Source organism: Opisthocomus hoazin, chromosome 1 (assembly GCF_030867145.1).
Source record: "Opisthocomus hoazin isolate bOpiHoa1 chromosome 1, bOpiHoa1.hap1, whole genome shotgun sequence".
NCBI classification, from domain to species: domain Eukaryota; kingdom Metazoa; phylum Chordata; class Aves; order Opisthocomiformes; family Opisthocomidae; genus Opisthocomus; species Opisthocomus hoazin.
Window position 1 is genome coordinate 48,414,731 of NC_134414.1, and position 17,944 is coordinate 48,432,674.

The 17,944-nt window shown below is 36.7% G+C and overlaps 1 protein-coding gene across 6 annotated transcripts in view; it reads right to left on the reverse strand.

The window, feature by feature from the left end:
* Positions 1–1,623: 1,623 nt before the first annotated feature.
* The window catches only part of DACH1 (dachshund family transcription factor 1), a 370,281-nt gene continuing 353,960 nt past the window's right edge, over positions 1,624–17,944 (reverse strand). For all 6 annotated transcript variants that reach the window (XM_075422872.1, XM_009937957.2, XM_075422865.1 and 3 more), the window contains one exon: positions 1,624–4,378. In XM_075422872.1, the coding sequence (XP_075278987.1) occupies positions 4,341–4,378 (38 nt within the window). In that variant the 3' untranslated portion in view covers positions 1,624–4,340. The remainder of the gene's footprint in view (positions 4,379–17,944) is intronic.

Below are 17,944 nucleotides of genomic sequence, written 5' to 3' on the forward strand. Positions count from 1 at the left end.
TTCAGGTCAAAACCCAAGCTTAAATCTATTTCCGTAGAAAAAAAATAATTTAAAAAAATTGTTTCTCAGTGGAGTCTGTCAGTTCCTCCAGGATTTTCCTAAAAGTTTAGGCGTCTAGCTGCTGACTCCACACCTCTTCAGAATCTGACCATAACCTGCTACTAAGTTATAGGCAAGATACAGTTAGGGGGATATCTTGATTTTGACCTGAGCTTTGACAGAGCTTCGTTTTACTGTAACAAGGAGTACCAACACATCTGACTAGCTATTGGCCCATGCAACCTCAGCCCTGGTAAATCCCAGCCACTGTTAACTGATAAAGAAATTATTAATTAATGGAGACAGGGTGAAACTTTAGTGAGGGCAGGTTCCTTCCTGCTGAAAGAAACTTTTGGGTTACTTAAAAACACACAGGTAGGTTGCTAGTCTGTTACCGCAGAGATCATTCGGTTTTGGGAGAGAGCTGGACCGAGAAACTGAGTTTACTTTTTCCCTTACCTGCTTCAACTGTGTCAGAGCTGACAGCTTGGGAGCTGGCTGAGGCATAGGTGGGATGCTTACTGAAGTAGACATGTGGGATATTTTAATGCAGACGGAAGGAGACTGTGACTACCTTCTACACAGCTAGCCAAAATCCTCATCAACCAGCCAGCAACCACAACCTGCTGGAGTCCAGGAAGCCTGTCAGCCTCGCAGTCTCCAGGCCGCCTAGGGATAATGAAATGGGCTACTCCAGGAAAGCTAATCTCTTCTGCTTTCCCAGACAAGCCTGCTCCATAATGAAAGCAGAAGAATTCATGTAGGTATAGTTCAGAAAAGAAGGGATGGGAAAGCAAGGGAAGAGAAAGGATGGCAAGGCAAGACAAGGCAGGGCAATAAGAGGGAACACTCATACACCTCTGACTTTCAAATTTTCTGTAAGCAAAATTATCTTCTTTCCAGAATTGGTCTTAAACAACCATCTTTACCTTAAAAAAAAAACCCACCCTTTTTTTCTCCCTCACAATAATACTTACAGATACACTACGACAGAAGTATTTCTTTCTTCAAATACCTGTTTAAATGTTTAAATACTTGCTGTTTGTTACAAAACATGTTAGTATACCAAAGTTTCTAAATGTGTTTTATCAAGTGAAGGAGATGTGAGACAAAACCAACTGGACTACTTCTGCATTTTTGTAGTTACGGGAATAATATGTTTTGTTCCATCAATCTGTCCACTTTACATTATTCAGCACAAAGCTTTGTGAAATAAGAATCATGGGAATATCACAATATAAAAGAAAAAGGTACAAATAACAGCTTCATAAACTGAGAAATGTACATAAATAAATCATGTAGATGGGGGCAGTTTGCTTAGCTGGCAGGAAAAAAAAATATGGAAAATCTGCTTGTTAAACAATAACCACAGAGTGTGCTTTTATGATGTTTTTCACCACAGTAATTCATATTAGAGATAGAAGCAGTTGCATGTTAAATAAAATCATTCAGCATTGTTCTCCTCACATTACAAAGAGCTGACTTATGTTGTTTTTAGATGTCTCCCATTAGAAAGTAAATATTCCTCTGATGTTATACATTTCAGAAAATTTAATAAAGATGAACTGTAAATAAAGTCACAGGGAGATTTCAGACAGTTTTATTAGCAGATTGTTGAAAAGAAAAGAAAATTAAATACAATAACAGTAAACGTGGTTCTCACATTGAAACCAGGCTCAAATAACTAGGCTACCATAGAAAAATTTCCAATTCTTGCATTATGATGTAAAAACAGATTTTTTGTACAGATTTTGTACAACAAAATTCGTAATAACCTTTTTTCATTTTTAGAAAACTTTAAATATATAGATAAAAATAGACAATTTTCATAGGTCCTACATGAAGATGAGTATGTTCTGTTCCAAGGGCTTGCATAGAGCGCAAATGTGGTTATAATATAGAACAACTAGACATTAATATCTTAAGATTACAAAAGCATATAAACAATAACATGAGCACAACTTTTCTTCATAATCTATGCCAAAAAAAATCCAAATCAAAAAAACAAAATACCAACCCAAAACCTGTAAAACTAAAGAGGGGCAAAAAATTCAACTGATGGTAACATCTCATAGTCTGTAATATTTACACTGTTTTTAGCAAGATTCTTTCTAAACATCCAGCTTGTAAATTGGTTCCCCCTTAATCCTTAACATTTCCATTTATGTACCAAGCCAAACACTGAGGCATTCCCAAAGGTCTTGAATGTATATACTGTAAAACTACTAAACCTACTTATAGGTGACTCTATGCAAGGAGCAGAGCAATGGTAGATGCTACTACATATTTCAGTTGTAGGCTTTTAATTCTCTTTGAGATATGAATGATTCAAAAGCTTGCCACAAGTCCATCTAACTTTACAGCTGTTAACCCTTTAAAGACTGCATATGAAAAAACTGGAGTACAGAATCCCATGTTTTCAAGCAACTATGAAAATTATGAAAGAATCATGGTTAGAAAATAATGCCACTACAAAGTATTAGGTAACAATATTTAATGAAAAATATTGCTCAATATTTCTTAAAAAAAAATTACTGTGATGTGAACTTGTATATACATCTTTCTATTGTTAAAAAAGGATTGTGGTGGAGTAAATATGGACTGCACAAAATAAACGTGTACCAGTATTGCAAGGAAGACCTACAAACTATAGAAGCTCAGTGCTGGAGTTTTACAAAACATTAGCTTTTTTTTTTTGACAAAATAATATTAATATCCAATCAGAAGTACTTGTAAAGAAATATTTGCTTTAAGTTAGGTGTCTTAGACATTTAAGGTTTTGATACGTTTCCATGTAATAAATAATATTTTATATGCATAAAACATTAGATGAAGAAAGCATAATCACAAAACTTACAGTAATAGCACTGATTCACAAAATCAGTCTTTAAAGGGGTAACCCAAAAGTAGGCAAAGCAAAGAACGTAACTTTTATTAATGTAATAAGCACTGTGTTGCAGCTTACTTCCAGTTATCAGCACAAAGGTGAAAACACATATTGTAGCTTTCATAAAGACAGTGAAAGTAACACATAACCACCCATCCCTAAGACTAGGTGGGAGGGACAACAGACTTCAACTGTATCACTCAGTTCTACGTGGAATTGGACTGATACATCAAGTGTTTGTTAGGTTTTCTTTTTTTAGCAACATTGACGTAATATGACATTAACATATAAAAATATTTCTGGCATTTTGACTTGCTGCTCAGCCACAGTCCATTCTTAAAAGTGCACTAGTCAGGGCACTAACCAGGGCTCAATATACAAATAAAAGTGGCTGATACAGAATTCTGACTTGTTACCAGATGCTTAAGATCTCATTCAGTAATACTGTGACTCCAGGACAAATATTTACATGCCTGCATGCGTTAAAACTAGAAAGGTGTCTTTCTGACCAACAGGGTGACAAAACAATATTATCTAAAATTTTCATTTCCTAAACTCTAGATTTCTACTGCATACATAATACCTTCCTTGTGTGATTCGTGTTATATACTGTACATGTGACCAACAATTTGATAAGAAGCAAAGTCTTTTATTTCATAAACCCCTGCCAGTCTACATTGAGAAATTATTACTCTTTTTGTTGTATTTTTTTTATTTTAGGAAAAGAGACTTTGTGAACAGTAAAACAGTTTGTTTACATTCAGCATTTCTTTTCACTTACACAAAAATCCATTTCACTTAATGTAGTCTAACATATATGTGTTGGTCTCTTGGAAAGCATGTGGAAAAATGTCTTTAGAAGAAAACCCACGATCATCGTTTGAAAACTGAATGTATCAATTTTTTTTTCTTTTACCTTTTTTTTTTCCTTTTTTTTTTAATAAGAATCCTCTTATGCCCTCTACAAGTTCATTTCTGAGCTGTCTTGCTGGTTTCAGTATGAGATAACAGTCTGTAAGTGTACTTGGACACCGCTGGAAGGATCATTTGATGTGCTCAAATACAGAATCATCAGAGGAGGACAGAGTCCGCATTCCTTGAAAAAGGGAATACTCAGCCTTGTTCTGACTCGCCTGTAATTTTGGATACAATAGTCCGGCGCAGAGATGCAGATTTTCACTGTAAGAAGAGTGCTACTGTACATTTACAAACATTCTCTGGGTCTCTGGGTTGAGCCACAGGAGATAACCAAAGGAGGACACTCTTGCAGAATTCTTTACATTTTTGAAGAACATTGATAAATGAAGTTGAGGAAGTTGCCTTGAAAACGCTTTGTTTCCACAGAACTCCTTATGAGTGAACGTCTTACTGCAAAGTTCTTTACCGTAGCACAAGTATCTTCAGCAGGAAAAATTCAGTACATAACAGTAGTTTTCAAATAAAGTCTTCCATCTAAAATATGAAAAACAAACATTTGCTTTATGTATTTATATCTGCAGTGAATCGAAAAGAATAAAAACCACACAAGATTAAAAACTTCAGAAGTAGTCCTCCCATCAGTCTGTAAAATGCCACCTATGGTACTTTACATTTAAAATTAAAAAAAAAAAAACAAAACCTGAACATCACCATTGCGATTTTCTCTCACAGTGGTCAAATTAACTCCGTTAAAAATGACACACATTTTGCAAGTTGTGAATACTGTAACAGCTTCTAAAGCTTTAATATATGCTGCACTCATCTCACTGCTAAGGCGCTAGGAATGTAGGTGGAGCCTCTGTGCATGTGTTTTTACTGATATGCAAACTTAACTGAATAGCGCTGAACAGCAATTATTTCCTTCATGGTTGCAGAGCAAAAATCTTTTTGCATGCAATCATTAGTACTCCCATTACTAACGGCATAGCTCATACTTTCTGATTTAGCTATGTTGTTAAATATACCATGTAATGTAACCATTGTGCACATTTGTAGCTATTTATATAGAATCCAGTATAGGATATTTAATCGGTATCAGTGAAGTATAGCCTCCTTCCCCCATAAATGAGATTAACGGAACAATTACTATGTTAAAGATGTAAGCACATCTCTCTCAACATTTTTTCCACCCAAGTGAGAAGCATATAGTTAAGTGAGATATGTGTGATGGAGAGGGAACACGAGAAACAATAAGCTCACCTAGCCAGTAACTGCTGATCTAGAAGAACTTGAAGAGAACATAGTTTCACCTAATTTACAAATATAAAGTGATTTTTTCTTCACTGGGAACATGAACATCTTACACACATCTATTCACACAGCAATACAAAGACCTTTTTTTTTAAACAGGAAACAGACAGAAAAACTTCTTAGTTTTCTGTCCTGTATCACAGAATCACAGAATCACAGAATCACAGAATAGTAGGGGTTGGAAAGGACCTCTGTGGGTCATCTAGTCCAACACCCCTGCCGAAACAGGGTCACCTACAGCAGGCTGCACAGGACCTTGTCCAGGCGGGTCTTGAATATCTCCAGAGAAGGAGACTCCACAACCTCCCTGGGCAGCCTGTTCCAGTGCTCCGTCACCCTTAGAGGGAAGAAGTTCTTCCTCATGTTCAGACGGAACTTCCTGTGCCTCAGTTTGTGCCCATTGCCCCTTGTCCTGTCGCTGGGCACTACTGAAAAGAGCTTGGCCCCATCCTCCTGACACCCACCCTTCAGATATTTAGAAGCATTTATTAGGTCTCCTCGCAGCCTTCTCTTCTTCAGGCTGAACAAGCCCAGCTCCCTCAGCCTCTCCTCACAGCAGAGATGTTCCAGTCCCCTCACCATCCTTGTAGCCCTTCGCTGGACTCTCTCCAGTAGCTCTTCATCTTTCTTGAACTGGGGAGCCCAGAACTGGACAGAGTACTCCAGATGAGGCCTCACCAGGGCAGTGTAGAGGGGAAGGAGAACCTCCCTCGTCCTGCTGGCCACACTCTTTTTGATGCACCCCAGGATCCCTTTGGCTTTCTTGGCAGCCAGGGCACACTGCTGGCTCATGGTTAACCTGTCGTCCACCAGAACACCCAGGTCCCTCTCCACAGAGCTGCTCTCCAGCAGGTCTGCCCCAAGCCTGTACTGATGTGTGGGGTTGTTCCTCCCCAGGTGCAGGACCCTGCATTTGTTGAACCTCATCAGGTTCCTCTCTGCCCAACTTTCCAGCCTATCCAGGTCACGCTGAATGGCAGCACAGCCTTCCGGTGTGTCTACCACTCCTCCCAGTTTGGTGTCATCAGCAAACTTGCTGAGGGTACATTCTAACTCTTCATCCAGGTCGTTGATGAAGAAGTTAAACAAGATTGGGCCCAGTCTTTCTGTAGGACAGAAAGCATTGCTCCCTTGTGAGTAAAGCACAACCTGAAGCGTATTAATCCTCCACAGTGCATAATTATGAAACTTTACTTATATTTTAGAACATAACACACCCAGAAGTACAAGGTGCATCTCCAGTCTTGAAGTCTGCACGAAACCCTTCTTTTGGTCCCATTGAAATCAGCAAATATTTATAAGGTTTCAGAGGTTTTTGTTTCTGTTTCATTTTTTTTAGTCTAACCTTTTTATTCCAAATCAGTCTTTAAAATTCATATTAAACACACTGGAGAATAATTGCGTGAGATGATGCTATATAAATAAGTGGTGACATTTTTTAAATGCTTGGCTATCATTGAACAGTGTGGCATCACTTCCAGAAGCTTACTGTAACTGTTGACAGAAAGGAAAGTTTAACTTGAAAGCAGACAAATGTGCATCACATACAGCTGTAAAAATTCACCCCTTCTGCACATCCCTTTCCAATTTTTGTTGTCTGATTTCTCACAACTGCAGGGGAAAAAAGGAAACGGCAGAATCCCTCACTCTGTCGCAGTGATTCTCATCTAGTGTCCCTCTGGTTTTCCATCACTAGTTTTCTTTTGCGAGCTCCTGGGGTGTACCCCCTTTTGCTACTTTCTCCCATCTACATTTCGCTGTCCGTTTTCCCTACTTTTTTACATTCCTAGCTTTTTTTGGCAGAGTAGATGATAACTTTCCTCCCACTTAGAGTGCTTCCACTCAGAATCCTTTCAACATTCTCTTTGCTTTTTTATGGTCTTTGTGCACTGAAGAGAGATAGAAAGAAATTGAGTAAGGCCTTAACTTAAAGACTTGTTATTCTTCTTTGATACATGAAGAGCAACCAAAATGCTCATGGGAATCCAGGAGAGAAAGAAGGAATCTCTGAAATGGAGCTTGGTAAAACTGAAGGCCTGGTAAACCATCTCAAAAGAAAACCTGCATCAGGCACAGGATAGCCAGAGCTACTATGGGCTATAGTTGCATATAATTCTCCTGAACATACTGAATAAACACAACAGACATTTGCAGCACTAAAGCTGTCTGGATACCTCTGTAGGAGAATTACTCGGCATATATACCAGCACTTTGGCTATCGTGAATGCACACTTGCTAATGAGTGCTATGCATAATTCCCACACCTAAACATTAAGATAACCTACAGTCAGTAACTTCTATTTTATTTTACTACATTAGGTCTCCGTATACCTTTTAAAATAAAATATTTATTAAAACATATTCTCAATTAAAAATACAGCTGTAGGAAGCAGAATCTTTGTAGCAGCCAACAAAAGATGAACGAACTGCAGAGAACAGCAGTACATTTTCAAAAGTCAGCTCTATTTTACACTACTTAAGGACCCAGTCTGGCAGTGAAGTCAATAGGAGGTTTTTCAATTTTAATGGAAGACACTATCAGATCTTGTATTCTGTATCCACAGACAATGAACAATAACAGAAATGGACAGCTTTCCAATGCATCTTCATAAGAACATAAGAGGATATTTGCTTATATAACTTAAAAACTTTTCTGAGGGATATACACAATAAGCATAAATCCTCCTGTTCCTCAAATAACTACATGATGGACCATTAAAAGTGCAATTAAATCATCTATATTGGTAATGGCCTTAAAATGCCATACAGGAACTCGCAGCTGATCTAGTATCATTGCTAGGCTTATTATAAAACAGATATATTCTCTATTAGTGTGTTTGACTAATTCCCCTAGCATACGGGAAAATGCAGCACATTAGACACATCAACTTGTAAATAAATCCTGCCATGTTATGATATAGATAAAGCAATTTGTGATTAAGTAAAACTTGGTAGGTGTTCAAAAGTTGCTAAGAATTGCAAAATATTTCCTCTGTTTTCTCAAGATTAGTTATGAAAGAATGAGGTGCAAAAATGAATATCCTTTTCCTTAGAACCTGTAGTGTCATCACGGAAAAAAGTCACAGTACCTGCAGAACTGCCCCCCACACTCTCAAATCATGAGTTTGGGAGAAGATGGAGAAATCATTTCTTTAGGCTTTATATATCTCTTCCAGCATGTGCCTGTGTGTAGCTGAGAAGTTCATGTAGCCACTCCTCAAGAACATACACCAGGCATACCATATAAAAACATAAAACTTCCTTTCACTCTCAGGAAGTCAAGCAAAAACACAAACCAGGAAAATACTGATAAATTTCTAGATAGAAGATGATAATCTGCATGATTAGCAGATTGTCATCTGTTTTAACTGCTCTTTTGCAAATGGCAGTGTTCAGCAAGATCACACAAGCTCATGCTAGTAACTCAAACTGAAAACGCCACTACTCCTAAATCTCATTTGTTTTTGTCTGGGAACTGATATGACAGAAATTCTAGCCAGAGTGAGGGAGTATTTCTTTTAGATCAACCCTTTTTAATACAGACTCATTTTGAGGTTTTTGAATGAACATGCCCAAACAGTTTAAAGGTCATAAATGTTACAAAAAAAACAAACAAATGGAACTGACATAAAAGTTTGCAATGCTGAGACAAATCATATGTCTCGAAATGCATTCCCACAGAGATGTCAGCTGGGGAATGATTCACACGAGTGTTCTGTGGGCAGCTGGTAGTGAGTATGTCTATGGGTCTAATGTTTTCTGAGATGAAAACATAAACCCACTCAAATATTATTCCTATTAATATGCATCCATGTAAAGTGATAAAAATCTATGAAAATATTAGGTTTGGTTTTAGGTTGCAAACTAAATAAATCATCCATTAGATGGTAATGCATGTATTTCTGCCACTCAATGCAAGTCACACTGGGTTATTTGCCATCCAAACATATCTTATTTTAGTTTGTATGCTGAGAGCTGCTTTAAAAATAAACACAACAACAGTGATCATCACAACCATCATCAGAGCATACTGTAGTCTTTGGATTATGAAAATCTGCAAATCAGCATCAAAGGTGTGGTGTCACACCTTAATTCAGCCAACTGCTGTCATAGAAAAGCCTCCTGAGGAAAACTCTGCCCAGTAATAGGATAAAGTTTTTGCTATAGTGAGGGGCTTTGGGGAAAACAAGCAAACAAACAAATGAAGAAATTGATATGGTAGCATGTCACAGAGAACTAACAAGAAAGAAATCCACAGACTCCAGGTTAAAAAGAAAAAAAGGACAAAATAATGTATGAGAAGGAAAATGAACAATAAGATTAGAAATCTCAGTGGGAGCTTTGGATAGTTAGGATGTCGAGGTTTGGATAAATTTTTGGTTATTAATTTATTATTAGTTGCTATTTTTTACGATCATAATTTGTGAGCTGTAGAACTGTAAATGCCAGCCCATGACCCAGGAAACCTTACACCAAATCAGCTCCAATTTTAGTCACTAGACTTCTAATTGTAGTGAACATAATTTTGTCAAATGTGCACAGGCCAGTGATATCAGCTGATCTTCATTCAAAATGGGTCTTAGGGACATTTGAATTGTTAATCTATTGATCTCTCTGTGCTTTCAACGTAAAGAGCACCTCCTTTAAATTAGCTTCTCTCTCGTTAGTAAGAACACAACCAAAAGAGAGAGGCTGGGAACTTTATTCCCAACTTTAACTCTGAAATTATCTGTGACTCCACTTCCGGTTTTCTGGTTTGTCTCTTAGCCTTTCTCTCTTTCTTCCCTCTTTCTTCCCCCTCTCTTTCTAGGTAACAGAGATTCCAGGTGGTGAGGGTTTTTTAGGCCGTTTTCTTGTCCTTAGCAAGGTACAGAAGTGTTAGTCAAGATCTCTAAGGACCACGTTAGCACCAATAACAAAAAAACCCATCGCTAACAACAAAAAAACCACATGCACATACTTGTTTAATTGGAACAATAGGTTCTTGACTCATAAAAATCCATTTGCAGCCGATCTCCACTGCTGGTGACTGAGCAGACTTATGCTCAGAGTCCTCTTTTAAAACCACGTGTTGCAACACAAAATCCCCAGCACAAGCCACTCAAAGACAAGATCACTAAAGACAGCAGTGACTGTGTACTGAAATTCAGGATGTACACACTGTTGACACACCCTACAGCCATTAAAAACTCCTAACTTCAGTTCTGGCAAGCTGAGGCAATTATGGAGCATTTCGTACTCTCTGTGCAAGAAACGATGGCGTGGCAAATAAATGAAATGATTCGTAAGTCAGTGTAACATATATTCCGTAACTTAAGAATCGTTACAACTCTTTTCCTCAACATTTTATAAGCTAGAATATTAGAGCAAAAAAGAGTATGATCCACCCTCATTCCACAGATTAAAAGGATTAAAATTTTTGTGACATATACTGGGGCTACTTTCAGCTAAACAAAAGAAAAGCTGCTCACTTGTGCTAAAGAACATAATAAATTGTGTTTCCTGTTAGGAAGTAGCTTTATTGAAAATGGCAGCTATTTTCTCAGAAGTTATTTCCAGGCACCTGTAATCTAATGAGGTTTGTCCCTTTCAAAGAACAGTTGTACATGCATGCCCGAATGCACACCACCTCTTTAGCCCAGAGCTGATAAAAGCATCTGCAAGCCACAGCTCAAGCACATTTAAATTATGTAACTGGTAGGTTTATTTGTTTTAATAAGATGGGGCAAATGTGAATCACAGTGTACTTCTAACCTTTTATTCAACCTGATGTTTTAATCATTTGGAGGAAGAGAAACAAAACAAAAGAAAGGGATGGCAAATAAATGATAATGATTCATGTGATATTTGATAAGGCAGCAATGGGAAGTCAAAATAAAAGCAAGCGTATTGTGACAGATGGAAAACATCTTGGTCAAATTGTAACCCTTCTTCAAAAAACTTAAAGGAAGCAGCTAATTAAGGATGAAATACATTTTTGTATACTTTTCATATATTTTATTCAAAATCGAGACAAAAGAGGATTTATTTTCCAGAGAAGCACCAAGATGAAAATGGGAGTCTAACTTTTTAATCATGGGAAAATCATTTATGATGAGGTTGATTCTTCAGAGTTTGCAGAGTGCATCTGAGAACATAAAGCCCAGCTCTCGTAAAATGCAGACATGAAATCAACCGAACAAAACTTTCCGTAATTTTCCTGATAAAATGCAAAACAATATGTAGTGAGGGGAAAAGACTCCTCCCAGTGTACAAGGTTAATCAGAACGCTGAAGCTTTACAGCTCAACGCTGAAAAGGAGGGACAGAGGGATATATACTGTCTTGACATTGTTACTGATAGCAAAAGTAGATCATGGTACTGGGGAACATGAAGAGATCCACTGCCCCCTTCCCAAGCAGAATCAGAGCAGAGTACAGGAGATGTAGGAAAGCAACTCAACTGTTGAGGCTTTCAAATTTGAGCAATTCGTTCTTTAAAAAAAGTGCTTATCCAGTTTTTATGCAAAGATGGGTGATTTCACACTGCATGTTTAATAAACTCACGCAAATATGAAGTATGTAAACATATTTGGTCAAACACTATCCTAGTTTGCCCTTTGTGTAACACCAATAAATTAGTTTCAAATTTGCATATTGTTATTAATCATACACCTTTCATTTCTCTACTTAACATTCATGTACAAATATATTTGTGTTAATACTCAGTGCAAATATTCAGGAGACTGAGATGTTAATGCCTTTCTTTTTAAAACAGTAATTTATACGTAGGAGATTTTAATTCTACTTCTGAGTTTCCAGACATAAAACCAAAACAGATGTATAAAAAAGCATGTCTAAATACCTTTTTTGTAGTCATTTTAACTACTACACTGTCAGGGTCTTCTTTCAATAATTTTATCATGTGTTTTAATCATGAATATATATTTTCATTATCTCACTGAATACCATGGGAGCAAGCTAAAGGTCATCAATCTGGTCTTTTGTAAACCAACAAAGCAAAGGACTACCTGAATATGTCACCTTCTATTATTTAAAGACCATATAGAACACACAGAGCTTGCCATTTTGAGCACTAAAAAGATTGAACTGGCAAGGTAAGAGATTAATTGAAATAAATAGATTAAAAAAAAAATCACACTGTCTCTTATTGTTGCCTTATGAACTCAGTAACCCTTCTTCTATTTATATAAACAGAACAAAAGCATGTCCAAAGAAAGACAACAGAACTGATTACTTACAAGCATTGAACCTGAGTCTCTAAGGCATTGTATTGTGTCACTTCCATTGGTAAAAAAAAAAAAAAAATAAAAAAACAACAACACAGAAAGACCAAACCAAAACACCTTCAACTGAAAAATCATGCGGAAAAGTTATTAAAGGATGAAGTCACAGCTAAATACAATCAGCTTGTGAGCTTCCACAGCTCATTGTGCTCAGCGCTGTTTGTAACACAGTGCGGATAATTATTGTGCTGAACAATCTGTTCTGCACGGAATAGTTTTAAATTCTGCAAAAAGATGTGCTTTATTTGATATTGTATTTTCAAAAATATAACAACTGTTTTTTTTCCTTTTTAGCAAGCCAGTCTACAAGCATCCTTAGATCTGATAGCATAAAATTGAGAAAGAGTTGAGATCTAAGCATTGGAATGTGGTTTCTGCCTGGTATCTTCTTTTTTTTCTTGTGAAGTCTTGATGGAAACAGAAACTACTACTCATCTCTTTGGCCTGATTGCTCTTCCTTCCACTTTTCTTCTCAGTTTTGCCTCCTGCCATAGTGCTTTGCTCAAATGATCCCTTTTTTACACTAAACATCATCACCAAAGTAATCTTAAATACAAAATATCAACCATAAAGCTAATCTTCAAACAGGCTTAAAAAATAATCATTTTTATCTCTGGAGAGGAAAAAAAATGGTCATAAAATGAAATCTGAATAAACCAGCATTTGTTGGAGCTTCCAGCAATTTTTGCTTCTGAGTTGGGATCAAATTACAGAAAATATCTATGTAAAAGCATTCGCAGGTTAGTAGTTCTTAAAAACTATCCTCCATACACACACATACAGAAACACACAGAGATTGTCTTCATCACTGAACTAGCAGCTAACAGTATTAGCATGATACATATGTTTACAATAACAGATCACATAATAAAGTGTGGATTAATAAAGATTTTTATGAAAGTCTGGAAAAAGTAGCATGGGTCATGATTTTTCTACTAGGAATAGCTGTGGCCATGGTTAGTACTACAAATCTATTTTTTCCATCACCAGATAATGTGATTTTCATTTCCTTCAGCATATACAAATAATTTATGAAGACGAGCTCTACTAAATATTATCTTTTGTAGAGCTTTAGGCCACATTACTTTTAAAAACACAAGAAAAGACTTATCTAATACCTACTCCTATGCAGAGCATCTCTTCCGATTCACAGAATCACAAACTTCCTTCTCTCTTCTGTAGAAACTACTTCTTTTCTAAACAAATAACTTTCGTTTGATGTAATACCCCAATAACTAAAAGGCAGACCAGTGTTTGGTGTTTTCACATTAGATTTAAACCCCACAATTAATACAAGAGTATGATCTGGCTTTTCTGTAATGCTGGTTACTGAGATGTCATTTCAAATGCTGCAAAGGTTATTGGAAAATAGAGGCCATTTAAAGAAAGCATTTAGCTTTACTACTTACATTAGCCTGCGTACATTGATTCTGGAATGTGTGGAATCTTATTCTAATATCAATATCACATTAACACCACATTTTTCTTTAATACCCAAACATCCTTGTTCTCTGCTGTGTGCTAAAATAGAGTAACAGCCCAATGCAAAACATGCAGAAATAGTCACATGCAGAAGAGGAAGGAATGAGGCTGTAAAACAGATAGATTACACTGTGGCAAGCTTATGGAAAATCTATTAAGGATGCATGGGATGTCAAAGCATATGCAATATAAGCTTGCTGCTTTTAGGTATTCTGTATGACAGTAAGCTTACGGAAGACAATGGCACCAGCCAGTCCACTCCAGAACAAGAGTCAAGGTGACAGAAACCAAACCAGAAGTCATGCCCTAAGAAATGAGCAATGAACTGAAGCCACACATAACCCTTACTACCACACAGAAGTATGAATAGACCTTAATGCAGCATCCAGGGCTTAGCATGAGCGGCACAACTACGAAGCTGAAATAAAACCAGCTCCTGTTAAATCTGAGGAATACTTCAAGCTGAAAGGTGTATATGGTGTTTAGCAGTATGTAAGCAAAATGCTTTTGTTTCTATAAGGAATGAAAAATACTAGCATTTTAAATTACAAGGGAACTCTGTTTCTGCGGCAAGTGCTAATGCTGGCCCAGGTAGATTATTTTTCAATTCATAATTCAAACTAGTTCCCCTAACTGACTGTAAACTTCCATCTTGGGCATATCTTCATAGACACATTTAAGTACTGCACTGACAAGACAACCTTTCCCATTCCCTCTCAGTGGTAACATAATTTGAGACAGGTACTTCAAAATTATTATTCTACCCTCCCAGGAAAAACTCCATTAGCCTTAGGGCCAGGTGGTTTGAATTTGGCACCACTCTGTGTCTTTGCCAGTAGAGATCCCCAGAACAAACAGCATGTCATGACAGACTGTGTCCTGGATGCACCCCACTACAGAAATCCCAGACCATATGGAAGCAGCATGCTTTCCCAGAGAGAACTTAGCACCGTGGTCCATCATCAGAAAGTAAGCAAGAGGAAAGAGAATGGCTAAATTAAACCACAGGGCAGTCTTAACCAGTGACTCTGGGATCGAGGGACTACCTTGGAGTCAGAAGAAATGACCTGTGCAAAACATCTAAGTGTAAAATTTTCTTGCTTGGAAGTGTGATTTTGTGAAGACAGAGGAAATGAAAAATGTTACTTCATGGCTGCTTTTTCTCTCCCCCCCTGCCAGCTTTCCATCTACACTGCTTATTTTCAACAGCAACATAATAATGGCATTGTATGCCATTACTGCACTTACAGGACCTCACCTGGAACAATGTTCACAATGCTGGTTACACATGCTCAAGGTGAGTTTAAACTGGAATAATTTCAGAACAGGCTACTAATATAATACAACGAATAGAGTCCACAACACGAAAATAAAATTAATTGATTTTCATAGAAAAGCAACTGATTTTCCCTCGTATGTACATTAAATAGTAAAATGAGGCACAAAACAGCTCTGTTTTCTGTTGCTGGAACTCAGTTCTGGTGTAGCCTTCCAGGATTAGAGAGGTATCAAAATGGTCTTTAAGATGGTCCTTGTGACACGACAGCCTGCAAATGTGGATTTTAAAGCCCATCTAGTCCTATCCCTAATGCTATGCCATGCTAGTAGGAAGAGAGGCAAGAACTGAGTATATATCCTGAATATATTTGCTGAATATCTGGCCTGGTAAAATAGACTTAGCTATAAAGATAATTCTAGCTGGAAAATCTAAGACAGTCTCAGGGTATGCAAGAATACAAAAAAACCTACAGGGAAACCTTAGTTGTTAATTCCTAAAATTAGGACTCTCATGCACTGAATGCTTAAGATCAAACTCTGGAACTATTGCCCATTTGGAACTGGAATAGAACTGATTTTTGCAAGTTTTAATAGTGTTTTAGCATTTAAATATTTTAGCACTGGGAACCAGATTGCTTAGGATGGCACAGTTACTGCTGCGATAGTAACTGTGATTGTCATAACAAATCTGATGATAAGGTTGAAAATGGAACTGATCCTCCAGTCAGTTATACCACTTTTATGATGCTTCCAGTATTTCCAGTGAAGCCAAGGAGTCTGATCCAACCACAATATTTTTATGTTCAGTTTATCAATGTGCAAACGTACTGTGCTCTCTTCAATGGCTACGAGTGTATATCTTTGAGTCAGAGCGTAAAGCTAAAAATGAGATCAAATTATTGCTGCTTTTTATTTTATGTTTGTATTCAATATAGCTTGATTACTTGAAAGGACTTGTAGCCAGCATATTGCAGTCTGAAACAATATCATGAAAAATACATGTCTTTTAATGCAAGGGTTGCACCGACAGTTTGTCACAGGCAAAATCTGCAGAATCAACACAGAGACTAAACAAACAAGTCAAAACTTGAATTATCTAATACAGCATTGTATATTTTTTAACAATCTCTATTCTAATTTCATGCACATAAACCAGCACTGTAAATTTTTTCGTCCTGACTTCATAACACTTTGTTTCCAAGGCCAGCGGTAGCACTTTGTGATCCATCCTTTCGAACGTCCATGACAAAACACACTATTATGCTATTGCTGCTTTTCCTAAGCTATTAGAGTCTGCATCACTTTTAAAATATAAGGTTGACAAGAATATAATAGAAAAAATGTTCCTTTTACCATTACTGATACACACTTTGTGTTTCTCAACCAGGAAAAACAAAATGACATCACATTATCATTATATATGCTGCTGTCTCCCAGGATGTCCTTCAGGTGTTATGGAACCTTACAATGACCAAAATACTTCCTGTGAAGGGTTGAAAAGCTAAAGACTTCTTTTTAAAGCTAACGGTCTATTCTATAGAATAGATTTTCCTCTTTACAAGCCAGCTGGCAGTTCACTGGAAGAATACTTACTATAGATATATGCTGACAGCAAATTTTAGCTATAGATGGAATGTGATGCTGGCTAAGTATTCCTTCCAAATGTGTTAATTTTAGTTCCACTTCCTTTATACTTACTCTTCTTAGCTGATTTATTTATTTTTTTTTTTTTATTTCTTAGAAACTTGAGATACTAAAAGAGATACGTCAAGTTCCAAATCAAATCCACGGGAAATCTGAATGCTTGAATTATACAAAGCCTAAATTATTTTATGGTATCATTCTTAATTATATCAATATAAAAATTGCTAGAAAAAAACTGCTAGAAAATTCTATTTTTTGAATTAAAATAGATTTAGCATAGTAATTGGTTGCTTTGCTGGTTTGCAATGAGGCATTTATATGGATAATATATATTAAGAATTTGTTTATTTTAAAATAAAATTATATTAATATTTCCTATTTCTGAAGGACACAAAAACGTTTTGTCTTTTTTTTTCCTCGTACTGGCAAAGAGACAAGGACAAACACTAAAATCTTTGGCAACTTTAAAATTCATCCATCAGACCCTCAGCTAGTTTAGATTAATATAGCTTTATTGACGGCAAGGGGATCTTTTTTTTCCTTTTTTTTTTAACTGACATACAAGCAACAGAGCAATTGAGTCAGAGTGATATTTTAGGAAGGTGATTGCCTTCTTAACTCGTAACACTGTTCAAAGTACTGCCTGCCTGATACAATCTCACTGTACAGTTTTATTTACATTTTAAGTCTAATTGCTTGTTTGCCTCTTGAATGTATTAACTGAATGTTGAACTCTCATTCCTTTTAACAGGATTTCTGACCCCACAGTTGCTTTAGGATTATAAAAGAGAGACCGTCACCTATGACACCAAAATGTTGCCACTCAGTAATATACCCCTTTTGATCCAACATAGAATAATTGAGGTAAGTCAGTGTATTAAATTTTTTTCATATGAAAATCCAGGCAGGCTGCCTTTATAAAAAATTACAGCCACCAAATATTTCCTTACTAAATCCCATAAAATATTTTTCCATCTATTTCCCTGCACTAGCTTTGAAACTAACTATAATTAGTTCATAACAGTTGAAATTTCCTCACTTTGCCACTTTCTAATGTCTGGGATTCTGATCAGTCACCAAAGAAAATATAAAAGCAGAAG